The sequence below is a fragment of the Carya illinoinensis genome, chromosome 14 (genome assembly GCF_018687715.1).
Source record: "Carya illinoinensis cultivar Pawnee chromosome 14, C.illinoinensisPawnee_v1, whole genome shotgun sequence".
In the NCBI taxonomy this organism is placed as follows: Eukaryota; Viridiplantae; Streptophyta; class Magnoliopsida; order Fagales; family Juglandaceae; genus Carya; species Carya illinoinensis.
Window position 1 is genome coordinate 16,230,115 of NC_056765.1, and position 16,772 is coordinate 16,246,886.

The following is a 16,772-nucleotide window of genomic DNA, read 5'->3' on the forward strand; positions in this document are numbered from 1 at the left end:
TGTTACCAATGAGTGATTTGCAACAAATGTATTTCATTGCAAAATGGATAATATAATGCTATGTTTCCCTCAATACTATAATTTCATTCTTACCTACTTCATTCTACCATCTGTTAAGGTATTAACCTAAATATATATAAAACCCAAGAGAGATAATAGCTTGAATACTCAATCGGAAGGTCAAGTTGTTGCTTGTAAATTGTTCTTTTTGTTTGGATTATTTCCCATTCTTGGATTTGACTCATTACCAAAATCTGCTCTTTATATAAAATACTCTCTTGCATCTAAGGTAGGCCTGCATCACATATCTTCAAGGTAAGCCTCCACTAGTGAACAACCCCCATGACTTCTTCAATTCCTATGGACAAATTTCGTGGTGTACTACAACTATTTTGCATCATTAATAATGAATGAAATAGCTGATATTTACCGAGTGCTCCTATTTTACAATACATATATATTTGCAAATAATAGTGTTTGACTTTGACTCGATCCATTATTAGTCAACTACATTTCCATGCATGTTCTTCTATTGAAAGTGGAGATTTTTCTCATCTCAAGCTATGAACCCAATTGGGAGATTAATAGTTTTGATCAATAACTACATACAGCCATGGATGCTTTCCAAGTGTTTGACAAAAAGTATTTTGATTAACCATGTTACCTTTCACCTGCCATATACATAATTCAGCCCTCTAACTATTTTTATTTTTTTTTTGGAAAGGAACACTTGTATTCAATAACACCCGATTACAAAAGAGCAACAATGCATAAAGGAACATCCTCAATGTCAATAAGGACATCGTTGATGTGTAAAGCATCTCTAGCTAAGCAATGAGCCAAGCCATTACAGTTTCTAGGAACATAATCAACTGTAAACGAGTCAAAACTCAGTAGCAACTGTTTGATATCAGTAATAATCAAACCAGAATGTTTCCAGCTGTCTTTGTTGCCTTTGATGTCATTCACTACATTCATAGCATCCCCTTCAAGATTGATCTGTTTAAGTCCAATGTCTAGTGCCAGTTTGACAGAATGTAGAGCTCCAATAGCCTCAGCCAAGTAGGGGTCAGGAAATAAAGATATGCACATTCTCATGCAAGCAATCACCCTTCCTTCCCAATCCCGAATCAAAGTCCCAACACCCACTTTGCAATTCAGTTTATCCACTGCAGAATCCCAGTTGATCTTGTACACATCAAGAGGTGGAGCAGTCCATTGGATCGTCTGAGGTATGATTGTAGGATTAATTGTCTGTTGAGAGAGAAGAGCATTGAGATCATCAATTTTCTGATAAGCCTGTCTTACAATCAGTTGAGGGGAGGAAAAAGTTTGGTTAAAAACCAAATCATTCCTTCTTCTCCAAATTTTCCATGCCATAACAGCAACTTCCATTAAGACTTCATCTTCAAGATTCTGCAACATATGCATCAGCAAGCTCCTGAAAGAAAACTGATTCAAACATTGTTTCTGCAGTTTTGATGAGCAAAGGCACCACACATCCCTAGCTGCCTCACACTCCCATAAGACATGTTCCACAGATTCTTCATGTTGATTGCAGATAGGACACCAAGGTTCATTTACAACCTTTCTCTTAAAAAGGTTTAGTTTTGTAGGAAGACTATTATTAGCCCTCTAACTATTTGATATTGTGTTTAATACAACAATATAACAATTATATGGACAATCACGTATAAAATATTCTTATTATATTTCTTCCTCTACTCTAATTAACTATTTATTTCTTACCCTGATTAAGGACAACTTATAGAACTTGTTGTATATTGGTTAACAATTATTGTCACCAGTAGCATAATATCACAACTATTACTAAAAGAATATTTATACATACTTGTTTTACTTAAATGAACGATGTTTTTGCTTCTTCTTTTTTTCATATCTCGTAGTATCATTCTATACCAATCATGCCACTGTTATGCTTATAATCTTTTGTTACGTTGCCAGCATAGGGACCCAAATATGGACAAGAGTTAGATCAATATAACATATCAGTTTAGAGATCAAAGTTATTGTGTGGGAATTCAAAACTTTCTCTCAATGGCACGAGATCATGCATCTGGAAACAATGTTATTAGATGTCCTTGTAGAAGATGTCTTAATAACTATTATCATCTCATCCATATCGTCGAAGAACATCTTCTTATCCGAGGTTTTGACCATAACTACACATGGTGGATATTCCATGAAGAGACAGATGATTTTGTCATGTTTAGTACCCACGACGATAATGAGTATCCTAATGAGTTAGATGACATCCGTTTTGGGAGATTTATGGACACCAGTGAAGGTGATGCCGATGGATATGAAGGACCCACAAGTACTCCATTTGAGCAAGTAGTCTTTGATCAATTGCTTAAAGGCGCAAGACGTTCACTATATCCAAGTTGTGTAAAATTTCATTTACTCTTAAAATGCTCCATATCAAAAGTATTGGTGGTTGGACTGTGAAGTCAATTGATATGATGCTTCAGCTGTTGATGGATGCATTTCCTCATGCTGTATTGCCAAGTTCATACCATGCATCAAGGAAACATGAACACGATCTTTGATTTAATTATACAAAGATACTTGCTTACCCAAATGATTGTATATTATATTGGAAAGAGCATGCCAATCGCAAACTTGCCCAGCATGTGGTCTATCGAGGTGGAACCTTGACGTAAGTAAGAAGAAGAAAATTCCTCACAAGGAATTGCACTGCTTCCCACTAACACCAAGGCTCCAAAGGCTATTCATGACATCCTGGACAACATCCTATATGACTTGGCATTTAAAGAATCAAGTGGATGATTCTAGTACTCTTAGGCATCCTAGTGACTCTTTGGCATGGAAAGATTTTGACAACCAGCATACTTGGTTTGCAAACGAACCTTGCAATATCCGACTTGGTCTAGCAAGTGATGGATTCAACTCATTTGATAATGTCAACAAGCCTTACAGCATCCTGCTAGTTCTGTTGGTACCTTATAATCTACCTCTGTGGTTGTGTATGAAAGAACTGTACCTCATGTTGACATTGCTTATCCTTGGTCCAAAAGCCCCTAGAAATGACATTGATCTATATCTAAGACCCTTGGTTGATGAGCTTTAACATTTATGGGAAGTAGGTATTCTCACCTACGATGCCTCGCATGACCAATCCTTTCGTTTACATGCAACTTTATTGTAGACTATTAACGACTTCCCTGCATATGCAAACCTCTCTAGATGGAGTACAAAAGGAAAATTGGCATGTCCTAGTTGTAATATGGACACAAGATCAGAATGGTTGACATATGGTGGAAAACACTATTATATGCATCATCGTCAACTTTTACCAAATGATCATAGTTGGTGACAGAATTCTGACTTTTTTGATGGTTTGGAAGAGTATGGTATGGCTCCAACTTCTTTGTCTGGACGTGATGTATTACAATAACTCACAAGAATTCCTAAAATACTATTCGGTAAAACTACCTAGAAAAGGAAGCATTCACCCTAAGAGTTGAATTGGGCAAAGAAGAGTGTCTTCTTCCAATTACCATATTAGGAAACCTTAATGTTGAGACAAAACTGGAACATTATGCACACTGTGAAGAATATTTGCGACAATCTCCTAGGAACCATTATGAATATTGAGGGTAAAACAAAGGACACCATCAAGGCTTAGAAGGATTTGATGAGGCTTGACATAAAGAAAGCCTTACACTTGGTGGAGCATGGTGATCACTTCTTGATATGGCTTGCTTATTTCACATTGGTGGGGGAAGATCGAATGAGTTTCTGTTCATGGTTGAAATTGGTTTAATTTCCAGATGGGTTTGCCTCAACTATAACAAGATGCGTGAATGAACAAAATTGTAAGATTTTTGGATTTAAGAGCCATGATTTGCATGCCCTTTTACAAAGGTTGCTACCAGTTGCCATCATCAAGTTTTTACATGAAGATATAAGGTTGGTAATAATAGAATTAGGCACATTTTTTTTGGAAACTTTGCACACAAAATTTAAACGTGGACATCTTGAAGAAGCTTGAATGTGGCATCCCAATTATTCTTTGTAAATTGGAAATAATATTTCCACCGACTTTCTTTGATATAATGGTACAATTAGCAACTCATCTATCATGCGACTTTGTAGCAGGTCTAGTTCAGCATTGATGGATGTACCCATTCAAGAGATATCTTGGACGTTTTAAGCATTATGTGAGGAATAGAGCCTATCTAGACGGATCCATTGCTGAGACATACATTGATGTAGAGTACTTGACATCTTGCACCAAGTACCTAAATGATGTTGAGACTAGATTTAATTGACAAGAACAGAATATGAATGTTGTTCAACAAAATTCAGCTCCAAAATTTTTTATCTTCTCTCAACGTGTGTGTCCATTAGGACAGCATATGGCATACCACTTATGCTCTTAGCTTCTACAAAAAGCCCATTGGTACGTGCTCAATAATTGCTTGGATATTGTAGACTACATCAAGTGAGATTTTCCTCCAACTTGTTTTGTGTTGGTTTGTTTCTAAATTCTTTCATTAAGTTTCTGATGGAAGTTGACATGTACTTACAAGAGTTTAATATATGTTGTAGCGAGCACGATGCGAAGATCACTGCTGAATCCACTCTCAATGTTGACATGTAGGAGGAAATAGAATTCCCTGAGTGGTTCAACATTGTGTATGAACCATTTTTTTCATATCTCCTTCCAACGTTGGAAAAGCCTACATATAGTATTTACTTACTAACATGCTATAAATAAACATTAGCCATATTAACCGAGTCCATCTCTTATTTCCAAACAGGTAAAAATAAAAATTGTATGTTGGCTCCCACCAATGTTTCTGATCCATTGTACTCATTGGCTTGTGGTCTAGACCCTTGGGTTGCATCATATTCGGGTTGTATAAATAATGGTACAAGGTTCCACACATGAGACTGTGAAGGGACACGTCACACCCAATGTTTTGGTGTCGTCGTTGGTGGGAGGCATGATGGGGTATAAAGGATTATTATGGGGTGCTCATAGATATATTGCAGCTGTGCTACATGGGTTGGCAACACGTATATCTATTCAAATGTGATTGGTGAGACATCAGTGATCATAGGGGAGTACGTCTAAATCCACATTATACTAGTATCAATGTATCTCATACATGGTATAAGGAAGACCCATTCGTGTTTGTATCCCAAGCGCAACAAGTCTTCTACCTTGATGATGCTAGATTGGGAGGTCATTGGAAGAAGAAACATCTAACAATGAACAAGAAGAACAAGCCCAGGAATCTCAAGAAAGCGAGTCTTCATCTATGTATCCAGCCCCTGCTACCATAAGTCCTAACTACGTTCCATATGTAGAGAAGATGTTGCAGCTGTCTATGTTGATGCATTTTTCATCCTAGAAGGTGATGTTCACGTATGCCCCAATGATGAAATACATGATCAAGAAAGTGATGAAGATTGGAAGGATGAGGAAGAGGACTTCATCATTGAGGATGACACCGATAACTGTAATGATAATAATGATGGTATGCAGTTTTGAGACAAGCACAGGTTTGGCAACTGTATATCAACCCAAATTTTGTAAGGCATTATTGTAAAACCTTACATATACATTGTATGACTATTTATTTTTGAGCTACTCTTTGTTTTAACGTGGTATTGAGTAAACCAGTTACTCATTTGATGGAGACACATCTTGAAATGCCATCTATCCCCAAATACTACCCAATGACCCTCTCTTCTACATAAAGAATTTAGAAGATGCCCAAGTCATATGTCTAAATCTTGTCTCTAGATGGCCATAGATCCCCGTTAAATACCAGCATTTAAACTCATTGTGATTTGAAATAATAGTTTTAACACATGCATCTATGTCATGTTGAAATGCCATCTATCTAAATATCAACTTATAGAACAATATTAAGAAACAAGATCAAAATCCTGCATATTCATAAAAATTGATCCCACACTAATAATGTAACTTGTTACATAAAATTTGCTCAGTAAATGTACAAACCAAAATGAACCAAAATACATCATTCTCAATCAAAATCATTATTATCATCCTGGATCCTATGCTGCAGAAGAGCTTGGACATTATTATGTGTTTGTACAAGAAGCTCATGATCACATTGAATTTGGTCTTGAATTACCACGTGTATCCATAAATGAATGACCTTCTTGTAGCTGGACCATAGTGGAGCGAAGTTCAGATAGTTAGTCTTATATGGAAGACAGTTGGCAATAAGTTCTGAGTCATTTGTCTTTGGGGATGAGGTCTCAACAATTGTCTTGCCTGTAGCTTTTGGGTTGCTTGACCCACTTGGTATGGTAGTGCAATCAATAAATCTTGTCTCCATCTCTGATATTTGGGCCGTGGATTTTTGAACAGTCAATCTAAAGAAAGGCATTTGAGGTTTTTGCTTGACCCACTTGGTATGGTACCAAAATCACTGCATGTGGTCGAAATGGTCTCGGCCTGAGTTTTCTGCTTCTTCACCCTACCAAGAAACCTCTTGTAATGTTTACCTTTTGATCCAGCAATCACTACATAGAAATATGTATGTAATTTTGTTCAATCAGGAGGACAAATCCTAATAATAGTTGAATGTTCAGTACATGCTTGTGACAAATGTGTTACATCTACCATGATGCAACACTTGGTGTGCAAGATTTGATAAGTATTACAGAAAAATTACATTGGACAAAAGTGATGCACTATACCCTTGTCCAAACTAACCTATACAAAAGGGCTTTCAACAATAATCACAAGTAAAGATAAGGTGTTAGTGTCAAGTATGTTTTTAGATACGTAGTTGTCAATGAAAAATATAAGGTAAAATGGTTTTGAAATAATGGCAGTTTCCATGATCACATCTCAAGTGTCATCAGGCCCCAAGAATGAAACAAAGCATTTAAAGAGAAGAAAGGTCTAAAGCCTAGAACAAATGGAGTGGCCATGATGAGTGAGAGTTTTTTCCAAGTAATTGGTATGCAAGAGTTGAGAAATGGATAGTAAAGTATATTGGGCAAAACAAATTAAGGGCATCCTCAAATACAAATAATGATTGAAAAAATACATTGGAATCCAAATATCACAACAGAACATATGCAATATTGAGAAACAAATAATCCAAAGAAGAATAAGCACCATCAAATGGGGGTTGGGTGACATTGAAGCATTAATGTGTAATAGGGTTTGAATAGAGCCCAAATTTGAGAAGAATAACTAGAGAAATGCATGATGAAAGGTTTTTCTTTTATCATTGAAAAATACATATATATATATATATATATAAAGAAATTGCTACCTTTGTGCTTGGTGGGAACGATTTTTCCTTTGTTGAAATTTGTCCAAGTGTCATGAACAAAGTATAGGGGGCTTTCATTTGATGGTATTCGGACAGTCTGGGTTTGGGAGTACTTAAAGGGAAGTGGGTTGTTCGAATGAGAAATGAGTATGGCACCATTCAACCATCACTAACTTTAGCACTGTTCGGACAACAATATATCTTCAATCTGTTCAAGAATATTTGTATGGATATAATGATTGATTTGGAGTTGTAGTGTTTGAATGGATACCGTTTGGTAGTCCTTTTGATAGACTCTCAGATCGCAATGTTAGTTCTTTGTTTGCAAGGTAATCTAATGACGATCATTCAATAGGTTCCATTCGACGAGTTCTGGCCGCTATGTAAATAACACACACAGTAGTTTGAACAACAGATTGAATGGATGATTTGCTCGAGTGAAGCCATCGAATACTTCACATGTTAATCATCAAATAGACATGGTAAGTGTATTTTTATGTAATTTTTATTACACTTTTATTTATGAAAAGTGTCAGTTTTTCATTAATTCTATTGATTTTATTTTATATTTTTCTTTATTTTAATGGATTTGAATGAATGATAAGATTTAGTGCAAAATGAGAATATTTTGATACAAAAGAAGATCCTAAGGATCCAGATCGATGAGAGGTGGCAAGATATGAAGAAAGCCGAGGAGATTTATCTCTCCCAAAGGTGAGAAGACTTAAACCTTAGTAGGTGAATAGTCTTTCCTCTTGGTAGGTGTGGAGACCCAGCAACCAATCTACAGGATAATATTTAAGTGACCAACTTAAATGACATCATGGGTGATAACTAGCAAATGAAAGCAACTTTACCGCTAGGTCAGCTGGTGAGAGGGGTCTATCATCTGGGCCAAGGAGTATTTCATCTTAGTCACCAGGTGAGGAGAATATCTATATTTATCATGCTTGTCAATCTATCCGGTGGGACCCTCCTGAGCTCCTCAAATAAGAGTGCATATCACTCAATCTTCCATTTTAGATAATCACGTTATGACCAGGATATTTTTCTCTGTTGTTAATATTTATCTTTATAAACTATTTTCTAGATCTTTAGGCAAGATTTTAGCCGTAAGTCTATGATTCCGTTTTGGTCAACTTTAACAACTATTTAATCCTGGCTTGTGGGATGAATTATAGGGTTTTTTTTTTAGAGTCCGATAGGTCAGAGTCTAGTTTCTTAGTTTAGTTTTCAATATTTATTTTTCTACGGTGGTGAATCTGAAGAGCAGAGGCGAGAGCCATATGCTTGATCAACCAACTCTAATGAAGAATACTTGTTTTATTCTTTTGCATTCCAATTTCATTATGAACTAATTTTATTTTCTAGAACTTTGATGTAGTCTAGCTTTGAACGCATAATTTATATTCCAAGTTATGTTATTTTCAATGATTCCATGATTGAGTGTTTGTTCATTGTTCCTAATGCTAGCAATTTCTGGCTAATTATTGTTCAATCTATTGAATCGCAACGTGACTGAGAGGTGATTTGTAATTAAAGCTATAAGATTAAGCACCATTAGCTGAGAGAAAGTAGAGATACTTTATCGCGATTAGTGTGATTTTCACGAAAAATCTAAAGAACTTAATGAGTCTCAAATTAGTTGAATTCACATAGAGATGTGGAGTTATTAGTTAGAGATATTTTTAATATCTTCCAAGAGAAGATATTGAATATTTAAGGGATTTTTATCATCAACTTGGAAAATTTGGAATTTTATAATGAGGAAGAATAAATTATGTGGGATTTGCTAGGGGACATCAAATGCGAATCTAGATCCATTTTTATTATATTTACAATATTAGACTTTATACTCTTTTATTTTTAAATTTATTTATTGTCATGTATTTCAATTTCATTTAGATTGTAGAATTTTTCCAATTTATTCAGGTTTCTAAATAGTGATTAATTTAGTCAATTTCAGTACTCAGTAGCATAACTAATCTCTGTTGGTTAGACTACCATTTTCTTTAAAACACTTTCCTACTTGTTACAATTCTGTGCACTGGCATATATTTCATGTGAACAAGACATTCTGCAAAAAATATAATATTTTGCATTTTTAGGACTACAAAAGTGCTTGACATTACTATATTAATAATTAACTATTATTTATTGAAAGAAATCAAGCTAACATATGAGCATTTTAATTCATGATGATTGCATTTATAATACATTTTGCCTAAAATAAGCTGAAAATTTATATAATAATAAGGGATAATAATAATGGAAATCAAAATATCGTAATTTACCCAATCAGAGTTCACATGGGAGAAGCCAACCATGCGAGCACTTCCAAAATATATTGAAAATTCCACTTAAATATATCTACCTACTGCCATGTGGCAAGTGATGAATATCTCTCAAAAGGATGCCCAGGGTTCTATTCATTTTTTACGCTCAGAAGCTTGCTCATCTCTACTGTGAAAGCTACGAACACTGTGGGTTTTGCGTTTGTAGTGAAGAACAGAGGGTCACTAGAAATCCCTTAAAGGGCCTTAGATTCTGAGTCATTTTCAACATTTGGCACCAGTTCTATTTGATTAAATCTTCAATGGAGAGATATCCAGGTAATTTGGGGGGTTTTGTGTACGTTTGTGAACGGGGGCATTTTTGTAATCCATTAGCAAATAGTTAGGGTTTGGGATTCTTTATCTATTGCTCCTATCATGGTTTATTGAACACGGGGGAGGGGTTTGGGCATATATATTATTTTAGTGAGATTGTTGGGGGCTTTTGGCTAGACAGATTGAACGCTTGCCCAAATATGAGGGTATAGTATGATCCAGATCGATTAAAGGTAGTGCCTTTCTTGTGGAAATGATGCTTTGATCTTTGCATATAATATCAATTGATTTGCCTAAAACATTTCAGTTACTATTCTTGTAATATTTCATAAATGGAGCATATTGCACCACTAGGGAGGCATACTTTTTTACTTTTTTTTTTTTATAATAGAGAGGCTTCATTAAGATAAATTAAGCCATTACAAGTTTGTCCACCCATACAGTTTGGTGTAAGAAATTTGGATAGAAATTCCACCAGAGAGATGTATCATTTATATGCCATGCGTATCTACCCAACTTGTGTGCTGCTTCATTCCCTAGCCTTCCAACATGTTGGATTGTACAGCATTTGAACTGAGCCATGAGCCTTTTCGTTTCGGTGATGATATTTCTTAGTACAGACCAGGATTCTTCCTTTTGTTGCATCTAAGTTACCATGACTAAAGAATCACTTTCAAGAATGAGTTCCTCAAGACCCAAAGGAAGACGTAGCTGTAAACCTCTCAACATGGCCAGTAGCTGTATTTTTGCAGGGTCATTAACTACAAACTCCTTTTGCATCTCCGTGAATGATTCCACCCCAGTCCTGTGTTGGTCTTGGAAAATAGCCCCATCGACATTAAGCTTCAACACATTTGGTGGAGGTTTTTTCCATCCCAACTGAGAAGAATGATTCTTTTTAGGAATGGTCTGCATATTTTGATACATCTTGAGTAGAGATATGGCATGCTCTAATGCCTCTATTGCAGTTGGAGCATTGCCCTCATGGATCATCTGGTTTCTTCTATGCCAAAAACTCCAAAACATCATCACAAACATCTCAAGTTCCTCATTTTTACTCTTTTCAATAATCTGAGACTTGATCTTTATGAAGCACAAATTTCTTAAACTGCCCTTGACATATGGAGCTAGATGGGATGTTTACTTTAGGGTTGAAAGACATTTAGCAATGTATGACTATTTCATGGATTTAGTTTGAAGTTTACTTTCATTACTAACATAGCCAAATACTATGTCATGTTGAAAGGTTGTTTGTTGGTTCTATGTCAAATAGTTCACAATCACAGTCCATTATTAATATATTAGTATCATGCAACATAAAGCTACAATCATTAAATAATTTCAAGAGTCCAAATGAAGACAACAGAAGACTAATAATCCCACAAGTCCTATGAAGTCATTTGTTAGTGGTGTTGTGTTATTTTTAAATGAAAGAGTTAAAGTAATAATGGTTCACGTTGTGTATAAATTTCTATGGATGTATGAGATTTGTAAGTTAATGTGTCTGCTCTTGTAGGGCAGTTTTCTGAAACAATAAAGCTAGATTTAAGCATATAAAAGGTATGGTGGGGGAGAATGCTCATAGGGGAAGAAGTATGTTTCAACAAGAACAACTTTAGGTACAATGAAAGCCACAACAGAGACCTTATGCTACTCGTAGTAGGCCAAGTCCAATAAGAATAGGCACTGTAAGCGATGAGTTAGCAAATGCAGCATCAAATGATGACTTAACAGAGCCACCTGATGTAGTTTTTTAGAGTAACTTAAATGATGCTCCTACACTGGAAGCTCCGACCACAAACCTCCGTAGTGAGTCCGGTAAGCAAATTTAGTTTGTTGTAAATTGAAAATTCTTTCAAATGGAGCATGATGTACATATTACTGAACAACTAGATGTAGATATTGACATTGAGTATTATGTGAAGTACTTGTTTGTATTGTGTTCTTATATGTAGGGCAACCAACAAAAAAGCAAGCATGTCTTGAGGGTAGCTAGTGGGAGGTTGTTTATGAAGCTTTGTTCTATTGGGCCCTTTCTGCTAATGATTCTTGAGGGACAGTCCTCACCCTCATCTAATAACGCAAAGATTTATAGTCGTCGAGTGACATGAATTGTAAAGCACCATGCAAACATGATGCATGCTAGCTGGAGGTTTGTTATGGATGAGGAGGAAGAGGAACTAATTCAGCGTGTCAAGGTGAGTAGTCACTCATATTTTCAACATGGTTTGATTTAGTATTGTAATTCATTTCTATGGTTTGGATGACCTAGAAATTATCAAGCCAAAATAAGATAAATATGGAGAAGGCATGAACAAATCATGTAATCGGCTTGAAGTCATTTGTCAAGTTGATCATTGAGAATGTAAGAAACTTTTATTATGTATAGTATTTGTAGCTAGCAAACGTGTGTATCATTATAACCATAATGATCTAACTATAATGACTTTGTAGTGTGATAGAGTCTACAACTTAGTAGATTTTTATAAGTTATCTCGATGGTCTGAGAAGAAAGGGAGATTTGTTATAGAGCATAGTGAAGAGAACTATGTAAGTAGTAACAATAATAGTCTAATGGATTTAGTTATGAAGTCTTTAAAAAAATATTTAGTTACATAAGATGTCTATTCTTTTTGTATAATAGAATCAAATGGTCTACCTATCAAAAAGAGAGATGCAAATTGCACGGATCAAGATGTAGCAAAGGATGTCTTCAAAGAGGTGCTAGGGGACAAATCTGGGTATGTTTGAGGTTTGGGCGGTTCAGTTGTACCTGAACCTAAACTAACCTCTCCTTTGGTCACCAATCTAGTAGAAAAAGGATTGAGCTATAAAGACAAGTGTGAGGAACTGACAAGGGCCTTGGAATAAGTTATGGAGAGACAAAGGCTTTATGAAAAATGCATGAGCCTGAGGTTGGCTACGATTTTGGAATGTCAGAGAGAACCCAAAAGCAACAGCAACTTTTTACACCGTTCGAAAAAGACATGCAGCGAATTTTGGCCAAAGATAAATATATACAAGTTCTGGGAGCATATAAGTTTTTTGCACGTAGTTCATGAGATAGTTTGAACACTAGTACAAGTTTTTTGTCACTGTCCCATGTTTGGCTACATGTTTACAGTGAATAGATGCATGAGAAAAAGTGGGGATGAAGTTATTTTGTTAAGATTGAAAAATGATGTGGATATGTGGTTGACAATGCCCGATGATGAATATTTTGTAAAAGCCTTACATTAGTATATATAGTTGAAGTAGGTGTTAGTCAGGTGATAAATGTTAAAATTAGTGTTGGAAGTTAGGTTAAAGCAAGAACTACATTTGTATGCAACTACTTCTTAGATTATATATATAGGACAGTTGGATATTAATGCTTTTGAATGGCCGAGCATGAATGATTTTCTTGATATTGTAATGGACATCAATGAAATGGTGTATGTGGAGTGCTTGTAAGAAGGCTATTGTGTTATAAAATTAATGAAGTTGACATGTGCTTGTAACCATCTGTGTGGAACATAGAGATGACAATATTATTGTGAGAAGTAATTAAGAATATTGTTGTGCACTACATGTTCCAATTTGCAATGTTTGGATTTATTAATGATATAACTAATCATATGAGATGAGATTGTAATAGATCTGGCCAATCCAATTGTGCATTTCAGGTTGTAGATCATTCATGATATTTTTTATAAGTCCATTACATTATATGTGGTAGCATCTTGTCCAGTGAATTTATTTGCATTGTGAAAATTTTGGCACTCCTTTAACTTGCAATCCAATTCAAAATCCAGCACCAATTAAATTACCAAAACGAAACAAAAAGAATTGCAATGACAAATGTAACAAATTTTGTCTATTTGCAATGACATGCATTCGTTGCAAAAAAAATTATCCAGTCTCAATATACTTTAATAACTTTTATTTGTTGCATATTCATAAATTGTAAGGGGAAAAATTCATTGCAATAATGTTTAGTACATTTGCAACGAAAGTGTTTTATTACTGAAAAATATTTGCAAAATGTAAATTGTTGGAGATTTTGATTTGCAATGAATATTTGTTGTTGCTATAGAACAATTGGAACGACTATAAATCCTTGGAAAACATCATTATCCAATGAACTTAGTCATTGCAGAAATATGTTAGCAACAAATGATTACCATTGCAAATGTGGTATAGCAACTAATGCATACCATTGGAAAATGAATATTCGTAACGATATTCATTTATTCGTAAAGTGTTTTTGCAACTAATGAATTCGTTTCAAATCACATTTACCAACGCTATAGTTTCTTTGGAAATTAGCATATCACAACGAATTGAATATGTTGCCACAGATTAATTGCAAGGAAACTAAGGGTTGCAAGTTATATATTTGCAATGAAATTCATTCGTTGCAAATATATATATTGCAATGCAAAAAAAATCATTGCAAATTTGTTTGCAACCAAATTACTCATCTCAAGATTGTGTTTGCAACAAATCAAATTCGTTACTGCTTCTATTTAGCAATGAATATAAATCGTTGCTAATATATATTTACAACTGTTTCCAAGATTCCCTCAATGCACTTTAGCAATGAGAATATGGACATTTGCAATGAAAGATTCTCGTTGCATAAAAAGTAGCTTTTAGCAATGAAAATGAAACTCATTGCTAAGGCTACAATGCCAACAAGGCATTTGTGAAAGTGGGGTGACGAAACTTTTCATTGCTAAAAGACAGGTTGCAACGAAAAAATACTTTTAGCAATGAAATTTTTTCCGTGCAAAAACCCTCTTCTGTTGTAGTGACTAGATTTTTCTATAAACCATTTAATTGACACTTGATTTAAATCTACCACATTATTATGTGTGATTAAGGATGACAAGCATCAAGATGAAAATAAAGCCTCGTTTGGATATAGAAATGGTTTCATCTCATCTCATCATTACAACCTTTTCAAATTCTCATATAAAATATAACAAACAATTCAATTTTGTTAAATATCAAAACAATAATAATATTAAAAAATAATATTCTAATAATATTTTATTTAACTTTTAACTTTTATCTAAAGTATCTCATTTAATCTCACTATCCAAACTACACCTAAGTATGACTCCTAAAAGGAGAGATTCGAATCATCCCCAAAATCACAAAAGAATTTTTAATGCTTGGGGAGGAGATGAGTTCGCGGGTCTGGGCGCAAAACCCATCAATAGTCCCAAAAGGTGCGTATGAAAATTAATGTTAAGGGTTGAGCTTTTGTTGAAACTCAAACTAGTGCCAACTAGTTGAAATGGGCAAATTGTGCCTTTTGTTAACAGATGCGATTATATATTGGTTCTGAAATGATTTTAGCAAAATGCAAGCCCACAACTACACCTTTTGTACATTCACTTTGATTGCAAATTCACAACTACATGCACCTTTTTTATTCAAATTTAAGATCGTATCCTAAGACTAGGAAATTAGTGGATAAACTTCTTGAATATGCTTGAGTTATTTGTTGTTTAATATATGCTATGACATGCACTAGATAGAATACTGCATTTGTATTAAGCAAACTAAGTAGATACACAAATAACGCTAATCATATTCATTGGATAACCATAAAATTAAGTTAAAATATTTAAAAAATTCCATGAACTATGATATTGAGTACATTAGGTTTCCTTCAATCGCAATAGGATATACAGATGCTAGTTAAATAACTAACTGTGATGATTGCAACTTAACCAGTGGATCTATATTCACCCTTATGTGGATGAGCAATCTCTTAGGGATCAAATAAGCAAATCTACATAACTGGTTGAGTTTATAGCATTGACTTTTCCTAACAAAGAGGCAAAGTGGCTAGGAAATTTATTTGTTAAGGATTTTTATTTGCTTGAAACACATCTTGTCACCAATTTCTTTGCATTGTATTGACAGTCAAGTTACACTGTCACACGCCCATAGCCATATATAAAATGTCATGGCATATTGGGCTGAGACATAGTTGTGTAAAGCAATTACTCACAAATGGAGTAATTACAATGGATTGGTAAGATCTTGCTAGAATTTGGCAAATCCAATAATTAAAGGACTTGCAAGGGAGTTGATGTGGAAAATATCAAAAGTGATGGTTCAAAGCCTATAATTTAAAATCACCAATAATGAGAACTCGACTAGACTCTTGAACATATCAAGACGTTGAGTTCAATGAGCAAAGTATGTTATTTATTTGTGATTGCAAGCATTCTCATTTAAAATTAGTTCTAACACTATTTTACCATCCTAAGGGTTTTTTTATTTTGTTTTATTTTTAATTTTAAAGAAGAGTCAGGGCCATATGTCCAAGAGTAGCCCTTACCCCATATTTATTAAAAACCCTCACTTGTAGGGGAGGAATACCATATAACAATAAACCACTTGAATTTAAAAAAAAAAAAATAGACAAAAATGCCCGAACTCAAGTGTAACTAACAACATCAACCTAAAAAAAAGCCAAAAACACCCAAACACCTAGCACAAACCTTACTCCGAAGACCTAAGACCTCAAAGAAGGAAGACCCAATTTATCCACCTTTAAAATACCTTTGAGCTTTCACAGAACATCATCAAAATTTATCCACGTACCAGACTGATGATTTGAAGCCATACGAGCAAGAAAATCAGCTCCTGAATTTCTTTTCTATAAACATGATTGATCTTGACTTGCAAACTCGACAAGACCTCTTGGATTTCATCCCAATAGTCTTCAAGATACCACATGCCACATCTCCCTTTTGCCAACCAAGTAACTACAAGCAAAGAGTCAAGCTCAATCTCAATTCTTTGCAAACCCAACTCCTTGTAATGTTTGAGCCCATAATAAAGA

General features: G+C 34.8%; 1 protein-coding gene across 1 annotated transcript; it reads right to left on the minus strand.

Moving 5' to 3' along the window:
* Positions 1–750: 750 nt before the first annotated feature.
* Positions 751–1,580, minus strand: LOC122293634. The gene is made up of 2 exons (XM_043102163.1): positions 1,518–1,580; positions 751–1,416 (listed from the first exon to the last, which is right to left on the minus strand). Exons 1-2 carry the CDS (start codon positions 1,578–1,580, stop codon positions 751–753), a joined length of 729 nt encoding a protein of 242 aa, XP_042958097.1.
* Between the last annotated feature and the right edge of the window lie 15,192 nt (positions 1,581–16,772).

Bases quoted from the DNA above. Each gene is read 5' to 3' on its own strand.
- LOC122293634 (XM_043102163.1), bottom strand. From the start codon at position 1,580: ATGAACCTTGGTGTCCTATCTGCAATCAACATGAAGAATCTGTGGAAC. The intron at 1,417-1,517 runs GTGAGGCAGCTA...CATATGTTGCAG, and splicing joins GGAACATGTCTTATGGGAGT to AATCTTGAAGATGAAGTCTT.